A 25,725-nucleotide genomic window follows, 5' to 3' on the forward strand; every position below is an offset into this window, starting at 1 on the left:
AGCTCTCCGCTGCTCGGCACCCTGTGGGAACACAGCCTGCCGTGAGAGTTCCAGCTGGGACAAGGGGCTTTGCCCTCCTTTCACCACACAATATATCGTCTTAACAACAAAAATACTTTTCCACTAAGGGCAAATTGCTTCGTTCTACTCAATCTGTGTCCTAACGAGACGCGCCTGGTGATGTCTCCATGTGTGAATGAAAGGCAGGTCTGGGTTTCACCACAGGCACAAGCGTGGCTTGCTCTGGCCACAGGCACGACTAAGCTCCTTTGAAGGATTGCCAAAACTTTATTGGAAAAGCTGCTTTGGTGCGATGGTGCTGCCGTGGCCGTGTGTGTGTGTGTGCCCGGGGTGAGCACTCTGGACCGCACGTGAACCTGAGCTGAAGTCGTTTTCATCGTTCAGTTGCATTTTGCATCCTTGCAGAAGTTTTCAGAGTAAAACCCGAAGTCGGCTCAGATGTCGGGAGCGATTGCCGCGCAGGTATAGTCATTTATCCTCTCCAGCGCAGCTACTGCTGAGAATATCCCCCGCGGCAGCAGCATGCCTCTCTCACACCGAAAGGAAAAAAACCCCACCCAGAAAAAACACACGGCTTTACAAACCCTAAGAAAAGAAAAAACCAAACCAAAACAAAACCAAAAAACCCCAAACCTCACGGTGCTTTTATAGTGTGAGCGAATCCCGGGAGGCTCTCACACGGCCGGGGAGCCCGAGTGCCCGGAGAGGGCAGGACGCTCCGCTCCCGCCGCCCCCCAAAAATCGGGCGGGAGGAGGGGGAGAAGGACGACGACGAGGAGGAGAAGGCGGCAGCACCGCAGCTCTCAGGTTGGAGTCCCCGATTTCCCTTTCGTGCGTGCGGGTTTGAGCATCTCAGCCCCTCGGGGTCCGCGCCGCCTGAGGGGAGAGGCAGCGCCGCGCCCTTCCCTTCCCATCCCTCTCCGTCCCTCCCCATCTCTCCTCATCTCTCCCCATCCCTCCCCATCCCTCTCCGTCCCTCCCCGGCGGGTCCCGTCCCTCGCGGTGCGGCAGTGCTCGGAGCGGAGCGCGGCGGCGGGCGGCGGCAGCGGGCGGTGAGTGGCGGGCGGGGGTCGCGTCCCGGGCGCTGCTGCAGCCCCGCGGCGGAGGGGACACCGCTGTCCCCGGGCCCAAAGCGGGGCGAGCGGCGGCAGGGCGTGCGGAGAACTGCGGTTTGGTGCCGGGGTATTCCCAGCTCCCTGATCGGACGAGCACGAGGCACGGGATTTTTGGGGAAGGTTGGGGTTTTTTCTTGGGGAAGGCTAGGTTTTTTCCTCTCTGAAATTCTTTAGTTTTGTTCTTGCTTTGGTGCCGCTCAAGGGTTGCGAAGGTGCTCCTCAGCATTTCTGCCTGCCGTCCCCCAGCCCTCCCGGCCCCTGGCCCCTCCAGGTTTTGGGCATTTTCTCAATGAAACTCCCCATTCCCCTCACAGTAATGAGTTAATGACATCATTGCCACCAGATAAATTTGGGACCTTCCTTGTATGACAGGCAATTCCCCTTCCCAGCACCTCAGTCCTTTCTCATATTGATCGGACTTGCGAATAAACAAAATTAAGAGGAGCTGGTGATAAGAAAATGAGAATGAGTCACAGCCACTGTTGAAATGCTCTCACCAAAATCACAAGAGAAGCATTTTTCCAAATGACTCGAACTATGTGCTGCCAGGGGGATAGCTGGAGCAGGGGATAGGGCTTTTGCTTTGTGATAGAGGTTAGCTCTAAGGGTGCCACTCCTGTTATCAGTAAGCTGCAAGTTTCATGTCTGTTCTGATTCCAAGGGAGGGAGCAAGAGCTTGTGAGGCACCGCAGAAATGGCTCTTGTGGAGGACGTGTTCCTGCTCACCAACCTCACCTCCAGCAACCAGAGTAGCTGCAATGTGCACAACCACCACTTCTCCACCAAAGTCACCTTCTCCCTTTTCTACATCACCCTGCTGCTGTTGGGTGCCTGTGGGAATGTCCTGGCCCTCTGTATCACCTTCCAGCGCAGGAAGAAGAAACTTAACTCCACCGACCTCTACCTGGTGAACCTGGCCCTCTCCGATGCCCTCTTCACCCTGGCACTGCCGGGCAGGATCGCCTACTACATCCTGGAGTCTGACTGGCCCTTTGGGGACTGGTTCTGCCGGGTCACAGCTTTCATTTTCTACATGAACACCTATGTGAGCATCTACTTCATGACCTGTGTGAGCGTGGACCGCTACATCGCCGTGGTGCGCACCAGGCACCCCGGCAGGATTCGGAAGATGAGCCGTGCCAGGGGCATCTGTGTCCTCATCTGGTCCTTGGTGTTCCTGCAGACAGCCCCGCTGCTCCTGCGGCCCATGACACGAAGGATGGGAGACAAGCTGACGTGCATGGAGTACTTCAACTTCGAGGAGATTCCCAATCTGCCCTACCTGCTCCTGGTGGCCTGCATGCTTGGCTTCTTCCTACCTGTGGGCATCATCTTGGTGTGCTATGTGAGGATCAACCTCAAGCTCTGCCAGACAGCCAAGGAGAACCCGCTGACAGTGAAGAATGGGCACCACCACCGGGCCTTCACTGTCATCCTCGTGGTGCTGCTGGCTGTCCTGCTCTGCTTCAGTCCCTACCATCTCAACATCGTCCAGTTCATGGTCAGGAAGATCCTCTACCAGCCATCCTGCCGTGAGCAGCAAGCTTTCAAGATGTCCCTGCAGGTCACTGTGGCATTCATGAACCTCAACTGCTGCATCGACCCCATCATCTACTTCTTTGCCTTCCGGGGCTACAAGCGGAGGCTGCTGCGCATCTTCAGGAACAGCGGCTCACTGGCCACCTCCTCCACTGCCAAGACCCCCTCGGAGAGCAACAGCAACAGCCAGCCGCCCGGCTCTGTCTCTGTCTAGCAGCACAACCCCTCCCTTTTGCCCTGGCCTGTGACTATGGACCATCCCTGACAGCAGGAGGTGGAGTTGAGCTGCAGGACCAGCACCTCCAACAGGCTCCATCGCTCCCCTGCCCGGGGCTCTTGCAAAGCCAGCCGGGCTGGGAACAGCTCTGGCTGGCTCTGCATGCCTGGCTCTGTGCTCAGCGCTGCTGCACCTGCCAGCCTAGAGCACAGAGAGGCACCTTTTCATCCCCACCCCAGAGGATGCTTGTGCAGCTGCTCTGGCTGGCAAATCCAGCTGGAGGTTTCCCAGCACTGCACTGCTCCTCTCTTTCGTGCCTGTCCACATCCCTTGTGGGGCTGGGGCACGCTGGTAACCACCATGGATGTCCCTCTGCCCCATTCCCCTGTGCTGCCCGGCAGGCCTCAGGGCAGACAGCAAGGAGCAGACAAACTCAGGGCATTTCAAGAGAAGGCTGGGATGTTATTTCCATGCAGAAGATGGCCTACTGTTCCTTCCCCATACCAAAAACAAGCAGCTCCACTCTCTCCCCAGCCAGCATCCCACTCCTGCACCTGGGCTCTGCATGGGGCAAGCAGTAAGTGTGGGGCATGTGGGAGATGCTGGAAAAGCCCTCCTGCAAAGGAGAGGGGTGAAGATGTGAATTTGTAGAGTTCCTGGGTGTGCTGCTGCCTACATTCACCACTCGGGTGACTCTTCTTTCCCCAGGGTGCCCTTTCTCACAGCTGATGGCACTGCAGTCACCCTGGGACCCACTGGGGAGCATGGCCTGCATCCCAGCCCAGCTCTAAGGCTGCAAACCTGCTCTGGATGTACTCATGGGGAAAACCTTCCCATTAGTCCTTAATTTGAAGGCAGTGGGGGAATAGGGACAAAGGCTGAGAGGGTGCCCTTGTGTGACCTTGACTGACCTTGAAGCTGATGCCCTGAGGAGTCTGAGAGCCTTGCTAAGGGAGGTTAATTGTGACTATTGCCAGAGCGAGAGGAGGAGCCCTGGAGCATCAGTTTCCTGGTGAGGTTTGGGCCTCTCAGACAAAGAATGAGTTGGCAGGAGCCTCTCTAGCTCTCTTCTGAAATCACTAGACTATGCTAAAAAACCCACACATAGGACTTCACAGTTCCTGGCATGTCTGGCCTTTTGTTTGAAGCTGGGACAGACATGCACAGAGATATGAAAAGGAAAAAAAAGCTGCTTATTTTGCTGAAAAGTATACCTGAAACTCGTGAACAGATGCTTTTGATTAATACAAATCATTCTTTAAGGTAATAACCTTTTTTTATGCCTAGAAAGTTAATAATAGTCACGTGCAGCCCTTTATTGTTTTAAATGCACATGAATGAGCTCTGGGATGGCCATGGTTTCACTTATGGTATGGGTCACTGGAGCAGCCTGGAGGCTGACCAAGAGGGATGCCTAAAATCACTCAGGGGGGAAAGGGACTCCAGTAGGTCCTTTCTGGAGGCTATCTGAGCCCTCCTCAAAGCAGGTCTAATCTCAGCGCTTACCTGCAGAGAGCCTTTGTCCTGAAAAGCATATTACAATTGACAAGAAAGACCTGGGATGCAATAATATAAGGATCTCAGTGGTCTGAACACCCTTGAAGGAGTCTGGCTAGGCTGGTAGTTGCTGTACAGTTACGTTGCCCTATTAACATGTCCAGGAAGTGATGGCTGGAAGGGAATCTCTGCATCACCTCATCCAATAACCTACCCAAAACAGGACTGTGGTTGGCACAGTGTCAGGCTGGACATAGCTTCATCCAGACAAGGCTTGGAAATGCCAGGCAAGGAGGAAAAGCCCTTGCTGAGGTGGCAGTTTCCATGCTGCATTGCCCTCTGGATAAAAACATTTTTCCCACTTCTGTGTCTGAACCTCCCCATCCACAGCTGGTGACTGTTGCCCCTAACATCACCTACTCGTGCTATGAAGAGCTTTGCTCTGCTGTCTTTGTAACTCAGATTCCCACAGGAGTGTGTTAGGGGCTGCCAGGAGAAGTGGTTTGTAGCTGTCATTGTCCCTGCGAACACCAGAGCACAGGTCTGCAGCAGTGGCCAACCCTCCTTCTCAAGACCAAGGCATAGAGATGTTTTGCCAGGCTGCAGCCCACAGCTGAGAAAAAGCCAATCTATGACCAGGCCTTCTCAGGAAAAGGTGGAGTATAAATATAATCTAGTTTGCTCCTTGTTGGACTCTGTTTTTCCTGGAAGTTCTTTATTAAGAAAGGTACCTCCATCTCTTGCCACCAGTAGGAACCTTTGGAGTAGGAAATAGGCTGAAGAGTTGGATGCAGTGCTGCAAAACATGGGAGGGATCTGGCGTTCCTCCTCTGGATGAATGCCAGCCTGGGCTCCTTTACTTTTGAAAATACCCTTCTGGAGACAGCAGGCAATTATCTGGAGCTGAGGGATCATCCATGGGATGGAGAGGGAAGCGATTTGAGCAGAATGGGCCAAGAGGAGTCTGAGCAAAGGAGAACTCTAAGGAATCCTGTATTGCCCAGACTAGCTAGCCCACCTGCAGGTGCCCCCTGGCTGCTTGAAAATGCAGCATTGCACTAAAATTGAAGAGAAACCACACACAGCATTTTGTCTAGAGGCACAGTAACATCTGCCTACACTTCACCATTCACCTGCTTGGTCCAAGCTCCTCGCATGATGCTCGCTGGGCACTGCTGGTCCAACAGCTACTGCTGCTGCCACGCTTTGACCGGCCGGCCACACCTTGGAATCATAGAAGCACAGAATCGTTTAGGTTGGAAAAGACCTCTGACATCATCGAGACCAACCACTAATCCAGCACTGCCAAAGCCACCACTAAACCATGTCCCCAGGTGCAGCAGCTGCATGTCTTTCAAAAACCTCTCCTCTGGCTCTGCTCGGCTGCTGCTCCTGCCTTTTCCCCGGCTCTCCCGGGGTGCAGACCCCCTAGGGACCCTGGCTGGGGATTCCCGTGACGGAGGGAGCCCGCAGTGTGCAGTCCCTGCCCCGATGGTGCCTCCAGGTGAGAGGGACAACGCTGGTTCCCGCCGAAAGAGGGAGTCGAAACCTTTGCTCGATGTTAAAAACACGCCCACGAATCTGAGAAGACAATGACTGGTGCGGCTGGTGCTTCCCCCACGCGTCTGCTGCTCTGTCGGAACGTGGAGCCTTTTGTAAGCCATCTGGCTGTGGCGTGTACGGGAGGCACACCACAGCACACTGGGATCTGGAGGCATTCCATGCCGAGTCATTACTGCACAGTACTCAGGTATTTCTCGCTTTTCTGCAGCCTTCTGCTGCTGTACTGTCTTATAAGAAGAGAAGATTGCACTTTTATCTAAGGGCAGAGAGTGCACTTTGTGGACACAGAGCAATAGATAATGTAAGCATAGATATCTGATATATCTGGCTGCATCAAAAGAATACCTTGGGCTGCATCAAAAGCAGCATGACCAGCAGGTAAAGGGAGATGATTTTGTCCTTCTATTCAACTTTGGTGAGATCCCACCTGGAATATTGCATCTGAGGTCCCCAACACAGGAACAACAGGACCTGTTGGAAAGTCCAGAAGAGGGCCACCAAGATGATCCAGGTTCTGGAGCATCTCTCCTTTGAAGACAGGATGAGAGACTTGGGGTTGTTCAGCCTGGAGAAGGATCCAGGGAGACCTTAGAGCACTGGAAAGCTAAGTACCTAAAGCCTACAAGGTAGCTGGAAAGGGAATTTTGATAAGGGCCTGTTTTGACAGGAGCCTGTAGTGACAGGACAAGAGGGAATGGCTTCAAATTAAAAGAGGGCAGATTAAGAGGTATTAGGACAAAGTTCTTTACCGTGAAGATGGTGAGACACTCAAACAGATGGCCCAGAGAAGCTGTGGATGACCCATCCCTGGAAGTGTTCAAGGCCAGACTGGATGGAGCTTTGAGCAACCTGGTCCAGTGGAAGGTGTCCCTGCCCACGGCAAGGGGGCTGGACAGAGCCCAGACAGCATTGCTTGTTTTTTCCTTAGTGGTTGCTCCCAACTTATGCTTTCAGCTGAAAGCAAAAATTTCCAGGAGAGCACTGGAGGACAACAGCTCCTGGTTGCAGCCACACATTACCTGTTAGCAAACTCCCTGTGCTGTGCAACACACCTCTTTGAGTTGTGCTTTAAATTGTCCTGAAATGAAACTATTGCATGTCATACGTAATATTTGTAAGCCATCTTTGTAAGGCAGTAAAATACTGTAATGTAAAAACACACATATTTACTACAAATAAAAGCTTCTCATGGCCAAGTAACAAGCCCTGGAGTGACTGATCAGGCCAAGCAATGTGGGCAAGTGTTTTCTCCTCAGAGGTGCATGTGTGCCTCTGCCCCCCACAAGCAGATGACCAGAAGCAGTGAGAGGCAAGCACAAGTTCCCAATCCACTTCCCCTACACAGGTGGTGTGCTCTCATGGAACGGGGAGTTATAAATCAAATTTGGTGGGAAAAGCAGCAGGACCTGGGAGGAACTATGTCCTTTCTGGAGGAGGTCTCCCCACAGCTGGGATGGGGTGCCAGGAAAAGTCAGGTTGGCAGGACTAACTGTGCTTTGAAAGCCAGAAGCATCTGCATTCTCACATACAAGTGGCCCAAGGGTTTGCTTCACTGCCCAGTTGCTAGGATTACACTGCTTTCTCTCTTGCTGTATGCACCACCTCTTGTAAAACTGACCAAATAAAATGTGAGGATTCCCCTAGCAGACACCCCTGAAAAAAAGCAAAAAGAGGTGGATTTTCAGAACAAGATTAGCCACAACCTTGCATATTTTCATTTTCCACATGGAATCCTGTGTATTCTTTTAAAACTGAACTGAGTGCAATGCGGCACTCTTTCCCCTTTTTCTCAGCTGGTCTTTTCTTTCTGTCCTCAGTTCTACTTTGCTCCTCTTTGCTAAACTCTCTGTTTCTGCTCAGTTCCACCTGCCTCATCTCCCTGAGTACTTTCCTTTGTTAATCTTACGTAACACCTACGGTCCCTACCCATCCTCAATCAAAAGGCCAGATCCTGCTTTGAGTTCAGCCACGATCTTGGAATTTTTCATCTGGAGATTTTAAAGTATGGATATTCCTGCATTCTCCATTGCAACCATTCAGGTTTAGAAGCAGTCCCCTACAAACATGTGTGAGTCAGACTATCTTCTCCTTCCTCTTAAAACTTCTCTGGAAAACAAATGACAACAGCTGAACTACCAATGTGTTGAGATTCTCACCAGTCACACCCATTTGTCTGGTCGTACCATTCCTCTGCTCCCAATCACAATCACTGTCTCACTTCATATTTGCACTGAACACTGTTGGAAGCACACACCCTCCTTGAACTTCAGAGTGGATTTTCTGTGGTCAAAGAATCCCTTTATACATGGAAACAGGAGGAACATAATCCCATTAAAAATTAAACCTCTATTTTTAAGTAAGCATCCCCCCTTACAGACATATATATATGCATTCATATAATATAAACACATATAGAGTTTCTGTGTTCATGTGACTCTGCTAGTAAAATAGTACTTACACTCATTTACATAAAATACTGATTACTTTGGCCACCCAGTTAAAGAGAGCTGATCTCATTTACGTTTTTCTTGTGGAAGAACACACAAGAAATTGCACTTTTGTATCAAATCCCTCTATGAGTTCAAATGAATTTACTGTGCATTTACTGATCCTCAAACAGATGCAGTTTCCCCCACAGTATGGGAGCTGTTTGGAGTGTTTCCAAAGCTGGGTGCCTTCGCAACTGCACAGATACTCCAAATACACACATTAGAGAGAGGAGGGGTCTTTGAATACTTTTAATTTTCTTTAACAAAGTCTTAGCTCCACTTAAATTCATCAAATCAATACATAAATATTGTCATTCACTCTCTGTATATATACATATGCATACACGCATATATGCATATATATAATAATATATATACATATACATATACATATAAACTGGAGAGCCAGAAACATTGCCCTTTGCCCAGTACCTTGCAATAAGTTTTTCTGGCTCATTCTTCAGTTCCAGACAAAAATAACAAGACCTGTTCTCCATCACATGTTCCAAAAGGCACTGCCAAGTGCTAGACAGTACAGGCTGGTGCATGAACCAGCTGTGACAGTCCCTGTGCTTGCTCAGTAACAGGCAGCCTTTAATGCTTGTTTTGAGGGAGGAAAATGGTTTTGGTAGGTACTGAGCACCATCAGTTTCCATGTTGGCAAAAAGCTAAGGCTCGAGAACCTGAACCTGGTGCCTTATCAGGTAGATTTCCACAATATCAACCTCACTGTGGGTGTATTTCAAAGTGTCACATAACCGTCTAGGAAAGTCCCCAGTAGGTTACTCCAGTGCAGTCTCATGAGATGACATTCCCAGCCTAGTAGGGAAATTTTAACAGCAGCAGCTACTTTTATTTCAAAATATCAAATCTTGGCTTTACTAGAACTAGAGTGAATTTTCTAGGGACTTAAAATTCAATACACAGAAAAGGATTTGGCCTTCTCATGCTGCCCAAAAATACAGCTTGTGTCACACAGATTAGAAACTGTGTGATGAGACATTCAGAACTGTATCAGACAAACCCTGTGTAGGCTGTGAAGAACATGCTCCTCACATTCCCAGAAACAGTTCATGAAAATTTCACCATTAAGTGGAAACTGAGTTGTTTTCCAGCTCTACCGTGTGAATCTTTCTTCTATGGTTCTTGCAACAGCATCTGAGACCCCTTCTTTGACCACTTTTTTTTCTTTTTTTCTTTTTTTTTTTTTTAAACTTGGAAATCACAACCCTGGAAACATTTTGAGCACAAACTTTTCTCACAGTTGTCAATGGGAGTTTTCAACTGACATCACCCAGACCTGAATTTTACCCCTTATGTTTGACCAAGTTTTGCAGAATGCCCAGCAAAATGGGATTTTCCACACAACTGTGACATTTGAATACCCTCTGTACAGGCAACAGTGAGGATTTAGACTTGGAGAATATCCACTTACAAACCCCATATACCACTCAATATGTTTTAAAATTCCAAGGAATAAATGCTCTTTGTGCTTGTCCCTAGAGCAGGGCAATGTCTGAAAAGGGCACATGTTTATTTACCCTGGGATAGGTGGACTTTAATTTCCTACAGACAAAATTTGATTTTTGAAGTAACTCACCAGTCTTTATTGATACTTTCGGATAAAATATTTGTGAAGGGAGAATCAGTATGTTTAAAAATTAAAAGCCGTACTTGTTTCAAAACATTTAACTAATCTGCATATACAAATTATGGTACAACTTATTTTTCCCACATGTATTCTTTGCTTTCTAAGACAGGTGTCCAGGGTTCCCTGGGTACAGAAGTCTGTGGCCTACATACACACAGAGCCTCAGCTTCACACAAGCAAAACCTTTCAATTAAAAAGCAGGCCCTGCCTAAGTAATATAATCATAGAAACAAGCCAAACCCTGAAGGAGATTGATCAAAGCCCAAGAAAACACACTGCTGTTCCAAAAACCCCTTACTTCACCCACTAGAAAATACCAAACAAATAAATACAGAACACCGATTTAATTAAAAATTATGTAATGTGCTGAAAGCTGCACAAATTTGATGCAATTGGTAGATAAGGACTTGTATGCCTGAAGGACATTATTCCGTTTTATCAGTCAATTAAAAAAGGAAAAGAAAGGTATCTCTTTCTCTCTCCCTAAATCTTGTCGTGTAATTTCCTGGTATGTTTTCCAGGCCAAGTGAGACTGCAAAGATCTGTACTGTGGTACACAGAGTTCATCTGGATTTCCAAAACATCCTTCTGTCTCCTGTATTCTTTCACCTCCTCCCCTATGCACCTGTTACTACCTTTGTTATGCTTATGACCTATATTCTACTCTAAATGTATGTATGTATGTATTAAATATGCCTGCATGTGTATAAATAGACACATATGCACACGCTGTACAAACACAAGTACACCCAGAAACATACATGAAATGTGTAAGATACATGTGTAGATTGGTTTCACAGAGTTGCCCTTTGGAATCTTGTATTCCTTCAGGTTGATTTTATAGAGATGTTCCCCTCTTTCCACCCCATCCCCTGCAACTTTAAGGTGCTAATACTGAGCACTTCTGAGAGTCAAGCCAAGCAAGCTGATTTAGGAATCAATCTCAGCTTCAAAGCCAGCATTGCACAAGTTTGGCACTTCCATCCTGTTGCCTCCTGCGCCAGCCTGAATCACTTCTGTTAATGTTCTAATCTGTGGTCAACACTAAGTTTCTTCAGACACTGAGGATTCAGCAAATGCAGGGTCATCGTCATCTCTGACACTAGAAAACTAGAAATATATATAGAAAAGTTAGCTTTTTTTATAATTCCCTTTAAGACAGTATGCAGCCAGCTGAAAAAAAATGAAAGCAGCACATAAAACACTGCATACACCCACTGTTACAGAAGTCCTCTCTGAATCAGCCATGGAAGTCATTCAAGTCATACCAAATTCTGATCTTATTGCATCATTCGATTCACCTTTATTGCTTCCAGTGAGTATCTTCATGACCCGTATTTGAACAGCAATTCACGCAGTTTGTAAAAATTCAAATTTACAGTGGTCACTTGCCATAGCTTGCCATACACACATGAATTTTCTCTCATCCTATCTGTCTATTATGTGCTGAATGACAACTTTTATTCAAAAAGAAATTTGAGAAATAAAATATTACAGGCATTAATAAAACTTTGCAAAGAATGACATAATAGTCCCATAACCGTTTACTGAGTTGAAAATAAAATGATCTTCAAACCTCTTATTACTGTAATAAAAAATCAAGTACTGTAAAATAACATGTAAGCTAGAGAAATTAGACTTATAAATGAAGAAAATACGATTTTTCTTGACAGGTAAATCTAGTTGTTGTATTTGTTGGAGCTTCTTTTCCTAGTTGTTAAGTCTGATAACATGTCTAACAAGGATTTACAAGAAAAAACCCACCTATTTTATTTTAAAAATAAATTTAGGTGATATCCAGTAACAAGTAGAAACTAAAGTTACTTTGAAAAGGATAGCCAGACTAGAAACCACCATGTGATCCGAAGGCTTGGGAACAGTTCACGTCATTTCTTAACATCACTTTGAGTCACCAGTCACACGGAGCCATTTCTCTCTTCCGACGCTCTTGCGGGGCTGACCTTGGTGAGTCTGCCCAGCAGGTGGCTTTGATCCTCTCCCAGGCATGTACAAACCCATCGAGTGAAGTTCCTTCACACAGAAAACCATCAGTGCTGCAGTAGAAAATTAGTGGCTACATTTAAGTCATTATTTGAAGCCCTCAGAGCTTCTAGAGCATCTCCTCTGGAAAATCCCATTTCCATAAGTCGTGCGACCTGGAAAAGAAATAAAGTAACACCACTTTAAAGCCAGAGTTTTATTCACACTGTGTGCATATTAATCAATAGTGTCAGAAATCACTTTTCCACAGATCAAAGACCTCTCTGGGACAGGATGCTTCAAAACATTGCCACAGAGATGACCATTTTCCACTATTAATTCAAAGCTGATTGCAGAAAACCCCACACCTGTATTTTCATGGCTGGTACAGTTTTGAAAGAAGAGTAAAATCCAAAATGTGGTACCACACATGACAACTACAGTCTGTCCTGGGAGCTTGCTGCCCTTGACAAGAACAGGATCTCAAGAAACAAACCACATTAAACAAAATAGGGAATTACAGAGCAGATGTGAGAACCTATCTAGACATCTTCAGTTCTTTTCCTTGAAAAGACCTGCTTCTCCAGAGGGCATTTAAAAACCTCAAAACTATTAATTCTAGGTGTTGGGGGTTTTCTAATAAACTTTAAAGTTAGTCCTAAAATAGAGGCAGTATAATACTTAACAGTGTTTTAATAAAATCCTTGGACAGCTTCTACATATACTCAAAAAAGCACTTTTTTGCAAAAAACTTCTGCAAAGCAAAAGTCAATGACATCTGATGAAAGAATTACATAGAAAAGGGCACATTAAGACAGTGATTTTGTTAAATCAATAACCACTTGACCAGTCCTCTTTATAATATCACACATTGACACCTAACCTTTGTGCTCTGTGTTAACAGATATTCAAAGCACTACATGTAAAAAGGCAAAGCATGCATAACTAAATTTAATTTATGGTTAAATACCAATTTAAAGGATGTTTAAAATTTACAAGTCTCACTTTGGCATGACAGAAAGTCACAATATAACTCATTCACTTGTATAATTAATTTTCCAGAAGTGGAAAAGCAAGGGAGGAGGGATGCAGGGAACGGCCTATAAAATTAACTGTGGGTACTGGCAGCGTAAAGCATTCCTCATCCTGCTTCAAAGGACCTTGTGACCAAACACCACAGCTCCTGAGCCTGGAAGTCCTGGACTACAGGAGCTGTCAGAGACCTACTGCTGCACCTCCTCTGCCTGTAGTGAGCCTGCAGCTGCAGAGTGAAGTTGAGCAAGAACCCAGCAGAGGCTGTTTATCTCTTGAGAGGAATCTTCCCAGGATGCAAGACCAATGTGCAGTATTAGCACTGAAAGTATTTTTAAAAGAAAATTGCCACCAAAGGCAGTTTTTCTTTCCCCTAAGACACCTCCAGAACTTTCAGTATTTTAATCATCTCTGCTTTGGTGACTTACTGGGAAGTATACAACTGCCAAGTTTGCCCAGAGGCACAGGTCCTCCTTTTCTTAATATAAATACAACATCACAACACGTTTGAGAGCAGCTACCTTGGTTGTCAAAACATCAAGCTTACAAGCCAGTGCCACTTTCTCACCTTCTTGTAGGGAGAGAAATGAATTGTTACTTTCAACACTTCTGCACCAATAGTTTAACTCCAAATGCGATTTCGTAACCTGTAACTCTTATTTTTCATCTAAGATTGTGTTTTTTATGAGAAAAAGGCCAGGCAGTGGAATAAAAGCTAACCACAGAAACACATTTCAGAAGTAAGGTTTTTACTGCCGTTGCCATGAATTCTAACCTTAACAAGTTAGATGGATGGAATTGCAACGTTCCTATTTACAGAAATATCCATCGAGCATCACAGGGAATAGTAACAACAAATATCTCTTTTCACCTGAGTGTATCTTAACCACAGGAACTGAATCCAGCTCCCGGAAACAAAGATGTGTAACAGGCAACAGTAACTTAAAGTGCTAATACTCTACAAGAAATGCAGAGATTTTGTACCAAAAGCATTGAAAATGCTCACAAACTTTAATGTGAAGAACAGATGAAACCCTTGCATTTTTGCCTTGCATTTTAAGATGAGTTGTACTGTTATTAGTACAGTCCTGAAAAATCAAAGGTGCTTCAATGAGTTTTTCTTTGCAGGGTAACCAGAAAGCATTGCAAATGACAACAATCAGGTGAGCCCTACATCCTCAATGCATTAGAAAATATAAGTGTATATTGCTTTCATAAATCTGGGCCTAAAGGCCTTGCATAAGAATCCAGCATAAGTCAAGGCTAGTAAGTATTTCATTAGTTTCAGCCCAAAAATAAAAGTCCCCATAAGCAGAATTTGTCAATAAAACAATTAAGTAAGTCAGCTCAGCAGGGAAACCTCTTGGTCCATCCCACACTGGCACTAAGTAGGCTTTCAGGCCAGCCAAAATAAAGTTTCTGGGTTTTGTCTCAGAAGGCGCCTTTTAGTGTGAGGTTTTTATTTTTATTTCCTTTTTGTTTGTTAGTTGGGGGTTTGCTGTTTTTTGGTTTGTTGTTTTTCTTTTCTTTCTGGATGTAGCCCAGCAGGTTTGCAGTCAAAAGCGCAGTTTAAAGTTTTGAACATTTTGGACATAATCTAACATTGAGTCAAAGCTAGAAATCACACCATAGAAAAGATTTCTGTTTGGGACAAGCTCAGTTTGCACTAAAAATGACAGTGGTGCTACCAAGTATTGACTTACTGCCTTATAAAAATGGAAAAAGGGAAAGAAACCTACTCTTGTTCAAGGGTATCAGAAACTTTAAACCATAAAAAGGCCAATACAGCTAACTGCAGGTAGGCTATAACCTGGACAACTTGATTGCAATCAATAAATTCTGAATGCAGGAATAAGACTAATCTTAAATTCTTAAACTTCTGAGTAAATAATCATCCCTTTTGAGAATAAAACTATCAACAAAAGTCTAGAAGTCTGAATCTATACTTGATAGAAAGGACATAAACTTCTCTGTGGCATCATTATAAGGAATCAGTTGACCACATTATTAAGGGAAACATCCATGTTTTAGCCCAAGTGTGTTTTGCAGTCCACAGCTGGCCTAACATTCTTATTTCAAAAAACCCTAATGACTGAATTGGAAACTTAAGCTGGGGACTTCAGCGAAGATGATGTCTACAAGACAAATAATGAAATCTATTTATCATTTTTCCTTCTTTGAAATATTTATTTTTATCAGATTTGAATAGTTTCCACTACTGAAACCATCACATCTTTAAATACAAAATACAAGCAGTAACACATAAAAGCAGAAACTCCTGAGTAGCTCTGTAACTCTGGTTTGGATGATAATGACAATATGCTGTCTCTTTATTGTGATCATTACCTTATATTCTAATTTGTGCTGCTATAGAGAACGCTAGAGAAACTGTGTAAATAGATGATAAAAAAATTAGTAGAGTTAATTCCTAGCCATTTCTAATGACATTTTAAAATAGAGAATGTTTACCTGCTCTTCAGAAACCTCAGTAGGTGGAGGTATGCCTTGCTCAGATGGGCGATGATCTTGATAATTCGCATTATGTCTGTGACGTAAAGGAGGAAACAGTCTGTTCCAGTTAATCATCCCACCCTGAAAGCAGACACTGCTGTCAGTCTTTGCAAAAAGAACGACAAATGATATAAACAAAAAGATCATCCATATCACATCATATGAAAGCAAATGTTTAAGTACTTCATTTTAGACAACTAAAACTGCTGTAGTCTCTTATGAAGCAAAAATTTGACTGGTTAGTGCTTTACCAGGTAATTGAAGTAATCTCTGCAAACTAAGGAAAAGTGCTAACAGAAGGAGGAAAGGATGTTTCACATCCATTGGGATAGATCTGGTTTAGTACAGTGCTAGGTTTCTGGGGTTGGAAGGCAGCTGTCTTTATTAACAGGCATTTGCCTGGCCAGAGGTGCAACAGCAGGTCCTGCAAGTGCTTTGCAAGACCACTGCTGGAGTTAACCAGGGAAAAAGAGTGCAAGAAATAAGTGAGGGAAAAAACCATAAGTGGCTTCTCAGTGCATCAGCAAAATCACATCAGGAAATTCAGAACAAACCCAGCCTTCAGGACACCTGTGACAGCCATGCAAGTGACTACTTCTGTGACACCAGTGTGACCTCCAGACCCACCACATCTACCTAACTTCCATGTATTAAATATTGTTGCAAAACCTGGCCATGTTCCAGCGCCAAAACATCTTGGAACTACATAGTAATAATGCAAATACACACCAGTGACACAGATACGGTGCAAATCACAGAACTGAAACTTTCTCTTAACAACCAAGCTTCAACTCTTGTAATATTAAGACATTTGGAATATAAAGCAGAAATACTAAAGTACAGGATTTGTAACTGTCAAATATAATGAATCCTCATTTCATTAGCTTAAACAAACATTTTTTAAGGGATTTTGTATAATACAAAAACCAAAGATCCATTGAGCAGGTAAGAGCAACCTCCAAATCTCCTTTTTCTATACAGTTTGTTGAAACATCTTTTGCAGTTTATGTTGTCCTTTTCCTCCTCCCCTGCTGTCTCTGTTACTATGGAGAAGTAATGGAGAAGATCCCCTTCCATTTCTGTAAATATAGGACATGACCTTCCTTCCTCTAGTTGCTCTATTTTAGTTCTACAACATTGTTTCTCAGAAGGCCTTCCTCTTACGAGAGTTTTTTCTTTTCTTCTCTCACAGAGTGCTCTTCCTGCCTTTATGTACCCTTAGAGCATTAAATCCCTTCTGCTCAATCAGATCAGCAACAGCTAAACGTGCTCCTAGACCACAGAAAAAAAATTATTTAGCATTCCTGCCTTTTCTTTTGTTTCCTTCCTTGCTCTCCTGAGGAGACCCAATTAGCCCAGACACCACAGGGGGCAGTACAATTGCACACTTAAAAAGGCATTTGAAGAGTCATGAGATTTGAAACATCAGCTTGAGAAATGTTCTTAGTCCCTTCTATACTACACATTTTCCCCTGTGAAGACGTGAAACAGCCAGAAGCCATCACCCGTTCTCAAGACATAGCTTCCACTGTTGGTGGATTTGAATAGAAAACATCATGTGTCTACATTTCCATATAACATTTGCTTAACATTCATGATGTTTTCACCAAAAGATTCTGTGTACATCCTGTGTTGGTCAAACAGCATAGCACAGTAAAAAGGAGAACTGGTTTGGAGTGTAAGCCTAAGGAGAAAGAGGGATCTCAGATCTTCTCTGCACTACCTTGTGGTCTTGGGAAATCACGTCCTGTACTTCCCCACTTATAATTTCCCATAATTCAGAATTACGTTGAGTTTTAATTCATGAACTGAATTTCTCACAGTCTACTAAGCTCTACAATTCAGCAAGAACACTACACCAATGCTGCTTTATCTGTTTTTATTATTTAGAGATGACTTGAAGAGAAGAAAGAAATGCTGCCATATTAGTCACTCATACTGAACTGGTAAAAATACTAAAAGGACTGTGACATATTCCTTTGAAATGCCGTAAGTAATACAGAAAAATGTATATCAAGTATAAAATCTCCAATAAACATTAATTTACTTTTATTCCAGTGTATCTGAAAACCAAAATAAATGCACCTTTCCAGCAGCACCCTGAGCTTCAATACTGAGCTGCCTATTCCAGTCTGATTCTGTATCCTCCCTATCCTGTGCTCTGTCACCTGACACTACAGAGAGACTTGTCCACTTCCTTACCTTAAGCTTACAATACAGTTTGCATTAACATATACAGAATGGATTGCTTTCAGTAAGAACTGCAGTTTCCTTACAAATCTAACTATGTAGTTTTGAAGGTTTACAGCAGATACCTTGATAAACTACAGATGTTGACTGAAGCATTCAGAAGAGTTTCACATGAAGACCACTAACCCCTTCCCAGAAAAAGACAAATTAGATCAAAATAGAGTATTTCAATTACCTTTGGAAACTGTGATAATCTACCAGTTCTTAACTATATTAATGAGGGAAAAATATCTAATGTTTAATGGCATGTGAACACTGATGGTTAAGATTAGACACACATACACAAGGTGAGGCTCAAAAGAGCAGGGATTCAAGGAACTGCAGCAGGAATTATGGGACTGGTAATGTGGCAAATCTCATAAAGGTAAGCATAAACTGGGAAGTGTAGCTAATGTCTTAAATGCACAGAAGAGGGAGATCAATGCTATGGATTTACAGCAAAGACCTTCAGACAACCTTAACTATCACAGCAGAAATACATGAAGATCTGTTTTAAATTCAGCCAAATCAAACACCAAATAATGTCTTACGTTAAGTAAATATCGCAAATTCCAGTTAAAAAATGCACAGAAGGAGATTTCCAGACTGACGTTCCTTCTTGCCTCCGAGAAATTATTTTGCAGACCTTCCCTTTGTAATTTTATGAACATTTCTGTACAGCAGTGCTTTTACACTGTGCTAACAGACTTATTTGTGAGAAGTCAGGACGATTTCATGAAGATACCCAGTCTGATTAATTTATGTAAGTGATGCTTCTAAACCATCCGAGCGTCCCAACTGGGGAATTAGCAAACCATATTTAATCATTTCACAGTATACTTGACCCTCAGCACCAGCACCCAACATCACAGAGGAGCTCACACCAATCTCCTGACTCCACAGGAGCCTTGTCTCAGCTAGCAGAGCTCTCTGGAGTGGTCTGAAACAATCAAGCACTGGGAATGCTTGAGGATCCGGTATGTAAGCTCCTTACCCCATGCAGCACTTTCAGTGACAAGAGTGTGTCAGTCTAATCCATTTAGTGAAATCCAGGCAGCTCTTCTGTGATTCTGGTTTGCAGTTTGTTATAAAAAGAATGAAATTTAACACTACATAGATTGGGGACTTAACATGACCTGGGAATAGGTAAGGAGGATGCATTAAACCTCTTACATCAAGAGCCAGATTCCACAACTGACAGACTTGGGATATCTAGCACTGAGATTATCTCAGGCAACATTTTTCTCGGTCCTGATCTTTGGTGTCAGGGAGCAGCTAGTGCAGGTGTACTGCTAGAGAATGAGAAGCACTGAAAAATTCTACACACTACAATTCACAAAAATACTGTGCACAATTTGGTGCCTGGGCTCCTATTTCTGTTCACGACTTAGTCTTCAACATGTCATTAGGAAAAATATAAAAGCACTGCTTCATTAATTATTTGACTAGAAGGGTGACAAGGCACACCTAAGAAAGGCCTATAAACCTTTCTCCCTACTTTAAACCTATGCTGTAATATTTTAACTATAAAAAAATTTGGAAGTTTCCTTTGGTTTAGCAGCACAGACTGAGTGAATCAGTTGATTGTAAGTTCTTTGTTACTGCCTGATAGGAGACAAACATACCAAGGAAATAATTTTACTGGTCTCTAATAAATCACTATTGGAAGTGGATTAGAATGCTGGTGATGTTGGAATTTCCGTTACAGGAAGACAACAAACTCGTCACAAGTTGAGATGACCAAAGAATGAGATTTAAGAACGGACTAGACTAAGGGAATGGGAAAATAGCAGCTCTTCATCGCAGAAAAGGTTGTAAGGAAATGCCATATTGATGATCTACTCTTGGATAGCTGCCAAGGCTTTACGTACAGAAGCTGTGCCTTCTGAGGTCACATCCTTGATTTTTTTTTTTATTTGGGTTGTTTTTTTTCTTTTAATGGTGCATGGGACAATTCTGTTTACAAGAAAGAAGTATCCTCCTTTCCTACAGAACAAGGAAGAAATAGCTAGAACTAGCAACTATCTCTGTACAGCCTGCTAAACCCTAGTTATGCCATTTCTTTTTAGATAATCTTCTTTCTTTTGGTTTTGAAAAGCAGATCAACCTGTTTCCCATGTACATACCTGCTGTGACATATTTTGTAAAAGCACTTCTTATCCAAAGATTGACAAACAAAAGTGTCGTACTATGGACAATTAACAAATATCCAGTTGTGTAGCTTTCAGATATGTATATATTTTAATTATATTAATTTCAAAAGAAATGAAAGAAAAGGCTTTGAAAAAATCCTCTTGAAAGCAATGTATGTCGTTAAGATATTTTGACAGTGTTATCTCCTGTAGATGGTTAATGCCAACTTGTCATCTGTTTGCACAAACAGGAAGCACCTCCTGATATCTGATATCTGTCCTGTTCACCTTTTCTTAACAAAACAACCACAATGAAAGAAAAGAAAAAGGAAATTGCTTTGCATTTCACCTTTTAAAGTAACATTTGTAAAATATTCCACTCTGTATTGGAGCCTTTACTTGATAAAGACATAAATATTGTCTTACTTTTTTAATGTAAAGCTTCATTAAAAATATATTGAAAGCAAGAAACATTGACTTGCTTTTCTGACATAGATTTTTCAACAATGTATTGACTCCAAAGTCCACATACTGATGACATTAAAAAAAAAAAAAGCATAACCTTGGATGACATGGTATCTGCTGCCCTAAACATTACATAAGAGACAAAAATGGTGAAATTTCCAGTACTCTTACTCAAATGTCTAGCCTGCTTCTTCTTGTGATGAAAAATATCTTCTGTTTTTTTGGTTGTTTGGAGAGAATTTTTTTTTGTTTTGTTTTCATCTTACTTTAATAACTTCCCTCTTTTGAAAGTGGTTAGAAATGTAACAGTATTAGTGTTCTAAGCAATGTTCTTAACAATGGAAAGAATTTTTCACCAAGTAAAGCATTCCAGCAATTTCTAATTATATTCTAATTTCTCTGGAAACTTACCCTACAGACAAGTCTATTCAGCCAAAAGGCTCTGTCTCCAGCTCTTAGTTTCTGTATCCTGAACTTTGATGCCTGCGTTGTCCCTGAGGAGCTCATGTGTCACAGAAGTTCAGAAATCCACATGTGGCCTTTTCTGAAGCCTGATCAGCTATTTCCTTTGAAATCTAGAAGGAACATCTTAATCTGGCTTCTGAAGCTGCCTGAGAGACAATGGAAGAGATTTCAGCACTGGCATGACACTGGGGGTGTCCAGTGCTCCAAATGCTGAAGGCAGGTCCACCAGCATGAACACTGAGTCTGTGCTTGAGGAAATAACTTTAGCTCTGTTTAAGACATTTTGCACAAAACAGGGTCAGTTCTAATCCTTACCATATGGCTCTTTGGATGTGGACTGGTGATACTGAATGGGTGTTAAAGCACGATGATTAGACAGGTAATTCTTCACTCACCTCTTATGCAAAAACCTTTTCAAACAGTAATAAGAAATAAGTAGAGACTGGAACCAAAGTGAGACATCAGAGTTCTAAAATTGTTTTGATTTGACAAGCTAACAAACTCTGGGCACAAAGGAAACTCAAACCCAAATTCTCCAAAATACTACATAAACACATATATAGTATATAAAAGGCTATTCTGTGATGACGCAGGGAGAAAAACAGATCAGCATCCCATTCTGGGATGTGAAGGTTCAAGTTCTGTCTTAGGCTGCAAATATGAGTAGCTTCCATTTGTTGATATCTGAAAGTCAATATACAAGGTGTAATACGCAACACTGGTGAAACTTCTGCAGCTAGAGCACTTAAGGTATCTGTCCTGATTTCAGCTGGGATAGAGCTCATTTCTTCTCAGTAGCTGGTACAGTGCTGTGGTTTGGATTCAATGTAATGTTGGTAACATATTGATATTTTGGGGTTTGCTAAGCTGTATTTATTTTAAGTCAAGGACTATGTTTTGTGTGTGTCTCACACTCTGCCAGCGAGGAAGTACAAAAAAAAAAAAAAAAAAAAAAAAAAAAAAAAAAAAAAAAAAAAAAAAAGCTGGGAGGTTGCATAGCTGGCACAGGTGACCTACCTGAACTGGACAAAAGGACATTGTATACCAGAGAACAACATGCCCAGTATGTCCTTATCTCAATCTAGTTTTGATTCTCCTTGCCACTCCAGCAGGGCGGCAGGGGGAGGTGACAGTGGCTGTGTGGTGCTTACGCAACCACAGCAGCACGGTAAGGAACAAGAGGGGGAACCAACTCACAGTCCTTACGTGCGAGTATCAGAGTTCAAACCAGAAAACGTGAATATTAAGGAGGACCACTTACTATCTGAACCACAGGCTTCTTTTTTACTACATACTACAGAAAATGGCACTCAAAAGGAAAAAATGATTCATGAAGACTCTCTCAGTGCAGATTGGAAGGACAAAAGAAGCAGCCTTAGAATCCAATAACCAACTGCCCCCCAAATGGATGCCTTGTTTGCCCCACATTCACAAGAAATGAAGGGACAGGTATAGCTAAAAAAATCCTGCCTTTTGTAAACAGGACTTGATTAGACAACAGTGAATTAAATTCTCTGGAAATGCCTGGGGAGATTTATATGCCATAAGCTTTTTTATAAGAAATTACCTCAAGTTAAACTGCCAGAGGAAGGGGAATATAGACCAATCACACAGGAGAATAAACATCTTCTATTTCTCAAACTATTTATTTGCTTTGAAATAAAACAGTATTTTGCTTTAGAAAGTTGTCCAACCGTTGCTTCTCTAGGGAAGCTGATTACAAATATTAAATGAAATCCAAAGGCAGAAGCTAAGTCAGACAGAAAGACACTTTAATAAATCCAGTCCAAGAGAAACTGGATTGTTCAATGTGTGAGCAGGGTGCTACCAATGAGTAGGAGTTAGAGAAAGTCAATCTTGTGATTGTGACAGCTGGCTCTTAATGAGACAGACTCAGCTTATTCTCGTTGTACTAGTGTCTGCTGGCCCTAGTGTCTGTCAGCCTGTGGAATTGCCAACTTCCATAAAAAAGACAGAAACCTGAAGTTTCTCTGGTAGTCTGTAGAGGAAATAGTCATAAGTTGTTAATTAACTGGATCAGGACTCTGGCAATAAAACATTTTTAATTTCACACCTAGGATCCATGAAAGACGTTATGCAGCAAAATAATCCAGCAATGTCTAAATAGCAGTGGGTTAGCAGTTGCTGCAAATACATTATTGAAATGAAAGAGTTAAAAATCAGAGTTTAGGTATGCCAACATCAGTAACATATGCAGTTTTTACACTCAATCTTGAAATAAATCCAAGTTTATTCTCAACACAAAGAAAATTATTAATAAACAATTACAGAGAATAACCAAGGCTTGAAAATGCCAGTAGAGCGCAAAAAAACCAAAGGATGATTTCAAGGCACACAGGTCTGAAGGAAAAGATCCTGTTTTCTCTACAAAAATGGAAGCTGTCTGTTATTTCAAAAAAAGGGGTGGGGTATATCCACATATGTACATTGGCATGCAGAGGAAGGGAAGAGTGATGGAATACTGAGTCTAAATTTAGCCAGAGTGATTATTGCTGCAGCATACAAGCTTCATTCATAGGCTGAAATGAATTTGTAAATCACTCACTGGTTAACACAATTCTTTAAAAATATGATGTCAAATCCTGTGCACACACATCCCAGGAGTCTGGGAACAAAAGCTTTTTTATGCTATTGATACCCTATATATCATTGTCTTTGAAGTTTATGGAAGGGTTGCTAAAGGCACTTTCTATTCAAATATGTCACAAAACCCCAAAGAAGCCTTAGGTAACACAGACTGATTGGAATGGAAACCTAATTAGGGAAAAAAAAAAACCTTGTGTGACACTTGGCTGGAAATCTCACACATTTATTCAGGTAAAGCAGTCTGGTAGTTTCCTTCCTGACAATGATACATACATTTGTGGAACAAAATGGAAAAGCTGCTTCCATTCAAAGTCCTGGCTGTGAGAGCAAGGGTTTTTGTGGACTTATCAATGTATAAAGGTTGCAGAAGGTCTTCATGGTTCACAATATCTGTCTGAAGATAGTGTTGGTATCTTGTTGGTACTCAAACTTGTGAAGTTATTCAAGAAGACTTCAATGAAGTCCCACCTCAGTGGCAGTAGGAAAGCTAAAGAATATGCTCATGTATAGTTCTTACAATTTGAGAAAGCAGAATTGGACTGTCTGGGAGTATATTCACCGGGGGATTTTTTTTTTTTTTTTCTACCAGCATGAATGAGGATAACATTCCTGAGGAAGAATTCTTGAGCCAGGAAAACCTTTGCTCCACTAATCTATTTTTTTCTCAAGGTCAGGAATTTATTGCTTAGATATAACCAACAGGTAAATTACCAATCTAATCTCAGTCCTTAGCTGACTGAAAACATGAAACTTGCAAATTGCTCAGGATATGAGGCTCCCCATAACAATAAAGATACTCAGTGTGCCTACCCACAGAACATCTCTCCAGTGTCCCAGGAGAAAGACATCTAATGAATGAACAATTAGAGGAAGTGCCTTTGTTACAGAAGAAGAAGTCTGGTCTTTGCAAGCAGTAGAATCTCATATATAATGAAGATGAGATATACACATGAGATACTACCATGTGGTATGAATCTAAGGAGAGTCTGGCCTCAGTGAAAATTAATGGCAGCTGGAAGAGGAGAAAAAGGAGGGAAAAGACAGCATAAACTTAAAATGGACAACAGGGTAGAAAGAGAGCTAGTGAAATGAAGATTTTCATATATGTCTATAGGCTTGCTGCAGTCTGGAGCAACCTGGTGAAGCTCTTCCCTGATCCAAGACACCTAAGAGATGCCAAGAAGAAGGCAATAATGGTGTCTTTAACACGCTCAGTAGGAAGGAAGGAATAAATGCTTTGAGGATACAAACCCCATTTTTTCAAGATGAAGGGACTGAGGTTGATACACTGTCCCTCCCTAAAGGTCACAGGGATGAGTGCTCAAAGAAGTTGTATCTAGTGCCAACAAAAGGCACTGCCCACTTTATGCAACCTTCCACCACCTTCCACATAACCATCTGTAGTGACATCAGTGTAGCCAATACCACCCTCGGCACGGAATCTTCTCCTATCTATTCACAATCTGGTTATCTGCCAGCTTCCCTCCAAGATTCTCAATGGGAAGTGAAAGTCAAGTTGACTCCCTGATACCCACACTGGTGCACAGATGCAGCAGTTGCTTCCCTTTTCCCATCGCAGTTTTATTTGGGTTACAGAAAGATAAACTTTAGAAAAATGCTGGGAAATGAAAGAGATCTAGAAATAGATCAGGAGAGGAAGACCAAATATTTTATCAATATTACATTATGAAAAGGATAAAATAGCAAATGATTACTGGTGGTGAGGCATGATGGGACAGAAATCCCCCAAAGTCAAGAAACATTTTGTATGGGAGCAAATACAAAGTATGAGAAACAAAACAGATAAAGCTAAAGACGTAATGAAAATGTGGGAGGAAAACGGCACAGTGGGGAATGAAAATGTGACAGTGATATGAAGGGGAACTGGAGATCATGGAAATAATGGGAAAAAAAGAAAAACAAGGCAAACTATTTACAAAATAGGATAGACAAAAGAGTGTGAAAGAAAAGAACTAAGAAAGTGAAGTTTTAAAAGCAGTAACAAATAGCAAGCTGGTATTTTTTTAGGGAACGAATACGTATGGCATACATTTTATTCTATTGCCTTTAAAGGTGCCTGCTGGTGATGCTAAGTAATTCATCTGGGACAAGATCATCATTTCTCATCAATATCCACAGGAGGAAATAAAGAACATCAGTAAGGTCTAGAAAGTTTTCTAGATGAACACTACCACCACATGTTTAAGGGTTG

At 42.6% G+C, this 25,725-nt stretch overlaps 2 protein-coding genes across 2 annotated transcripts in view; one reads left to right on the forward strand and one right to left on the reverse strand.

Annotated features, from left to right (window-relative positions):
- Positions 1-270: 270 nt before the first annotated feature.
- On the forward strand, positions 271-3,282 carry LOC146444565 (G-protein coupled receptor 183-like). Its single transcript, XM_085057222.1, has 2 exons — positions 271-828; positions 1,798-3,282. The coding sequence occupies exon 2, from the start codon at positions 1,831-1,833 to the stop codon at positions 2,887-2,889; it is 1,059 nt and encodes a 352-aa protein (XP_084913348.1). The 5' UTR covers positions 271-828; positions 1,798-1,830; the 3' UTR covers positions 2,890-3,282.
- An 8,090-nt stretch (positions 3,283-11,372) lies between these two features.
- The window catches only part of UBAC2 (UBA domain containing 2), an 87,823-nt gene continuing 73,470 nt past the window's right edge, over positions 11,373-25,725 (reverse strand). The window contains exons 8-9 of the mRNA XM_085057250.1: positions 15,574-15,696; positions 11,373-12,248 (exon numbers count right to left, since the gene is read on the reverse strand). Coding sequence (XP_084913376.1) covers positions 12,141-12,248; positions 15,574-15,696 — 231 coding nt within the window. The 3' untranslated portion in view covers positions 11,373-12,140. The remainder of the gene's footprint in view (positions 12,249-15,573; positions 15,697-25,725) is intronic.

This window comes from Lichenostomus cassidix, chromosome 1 (genome assembly GCF_008360975.1).
Source record: "Lichenostomus cassidix isolate B80296 chromosome 1, HeHo_3.0, whole genome shotgun sequence".
Classification (NCBI taxonomy): Eukaryota; Metazoa; Chordata; class Aves; order Passeriformes; family Meliphagidae; genus Lichenostomus; species Lichenostomus cassidix.

What these genes read in the sequence shown, in the direction of transcription:
- LOC146444565 (XM_085057222.1), top strand. Translation starts at nt 1,831, where the DNA reads ATGGCTCTTGTGGAGGACGTGTTCCTGCTCACCAACCTCACCTCCAGC.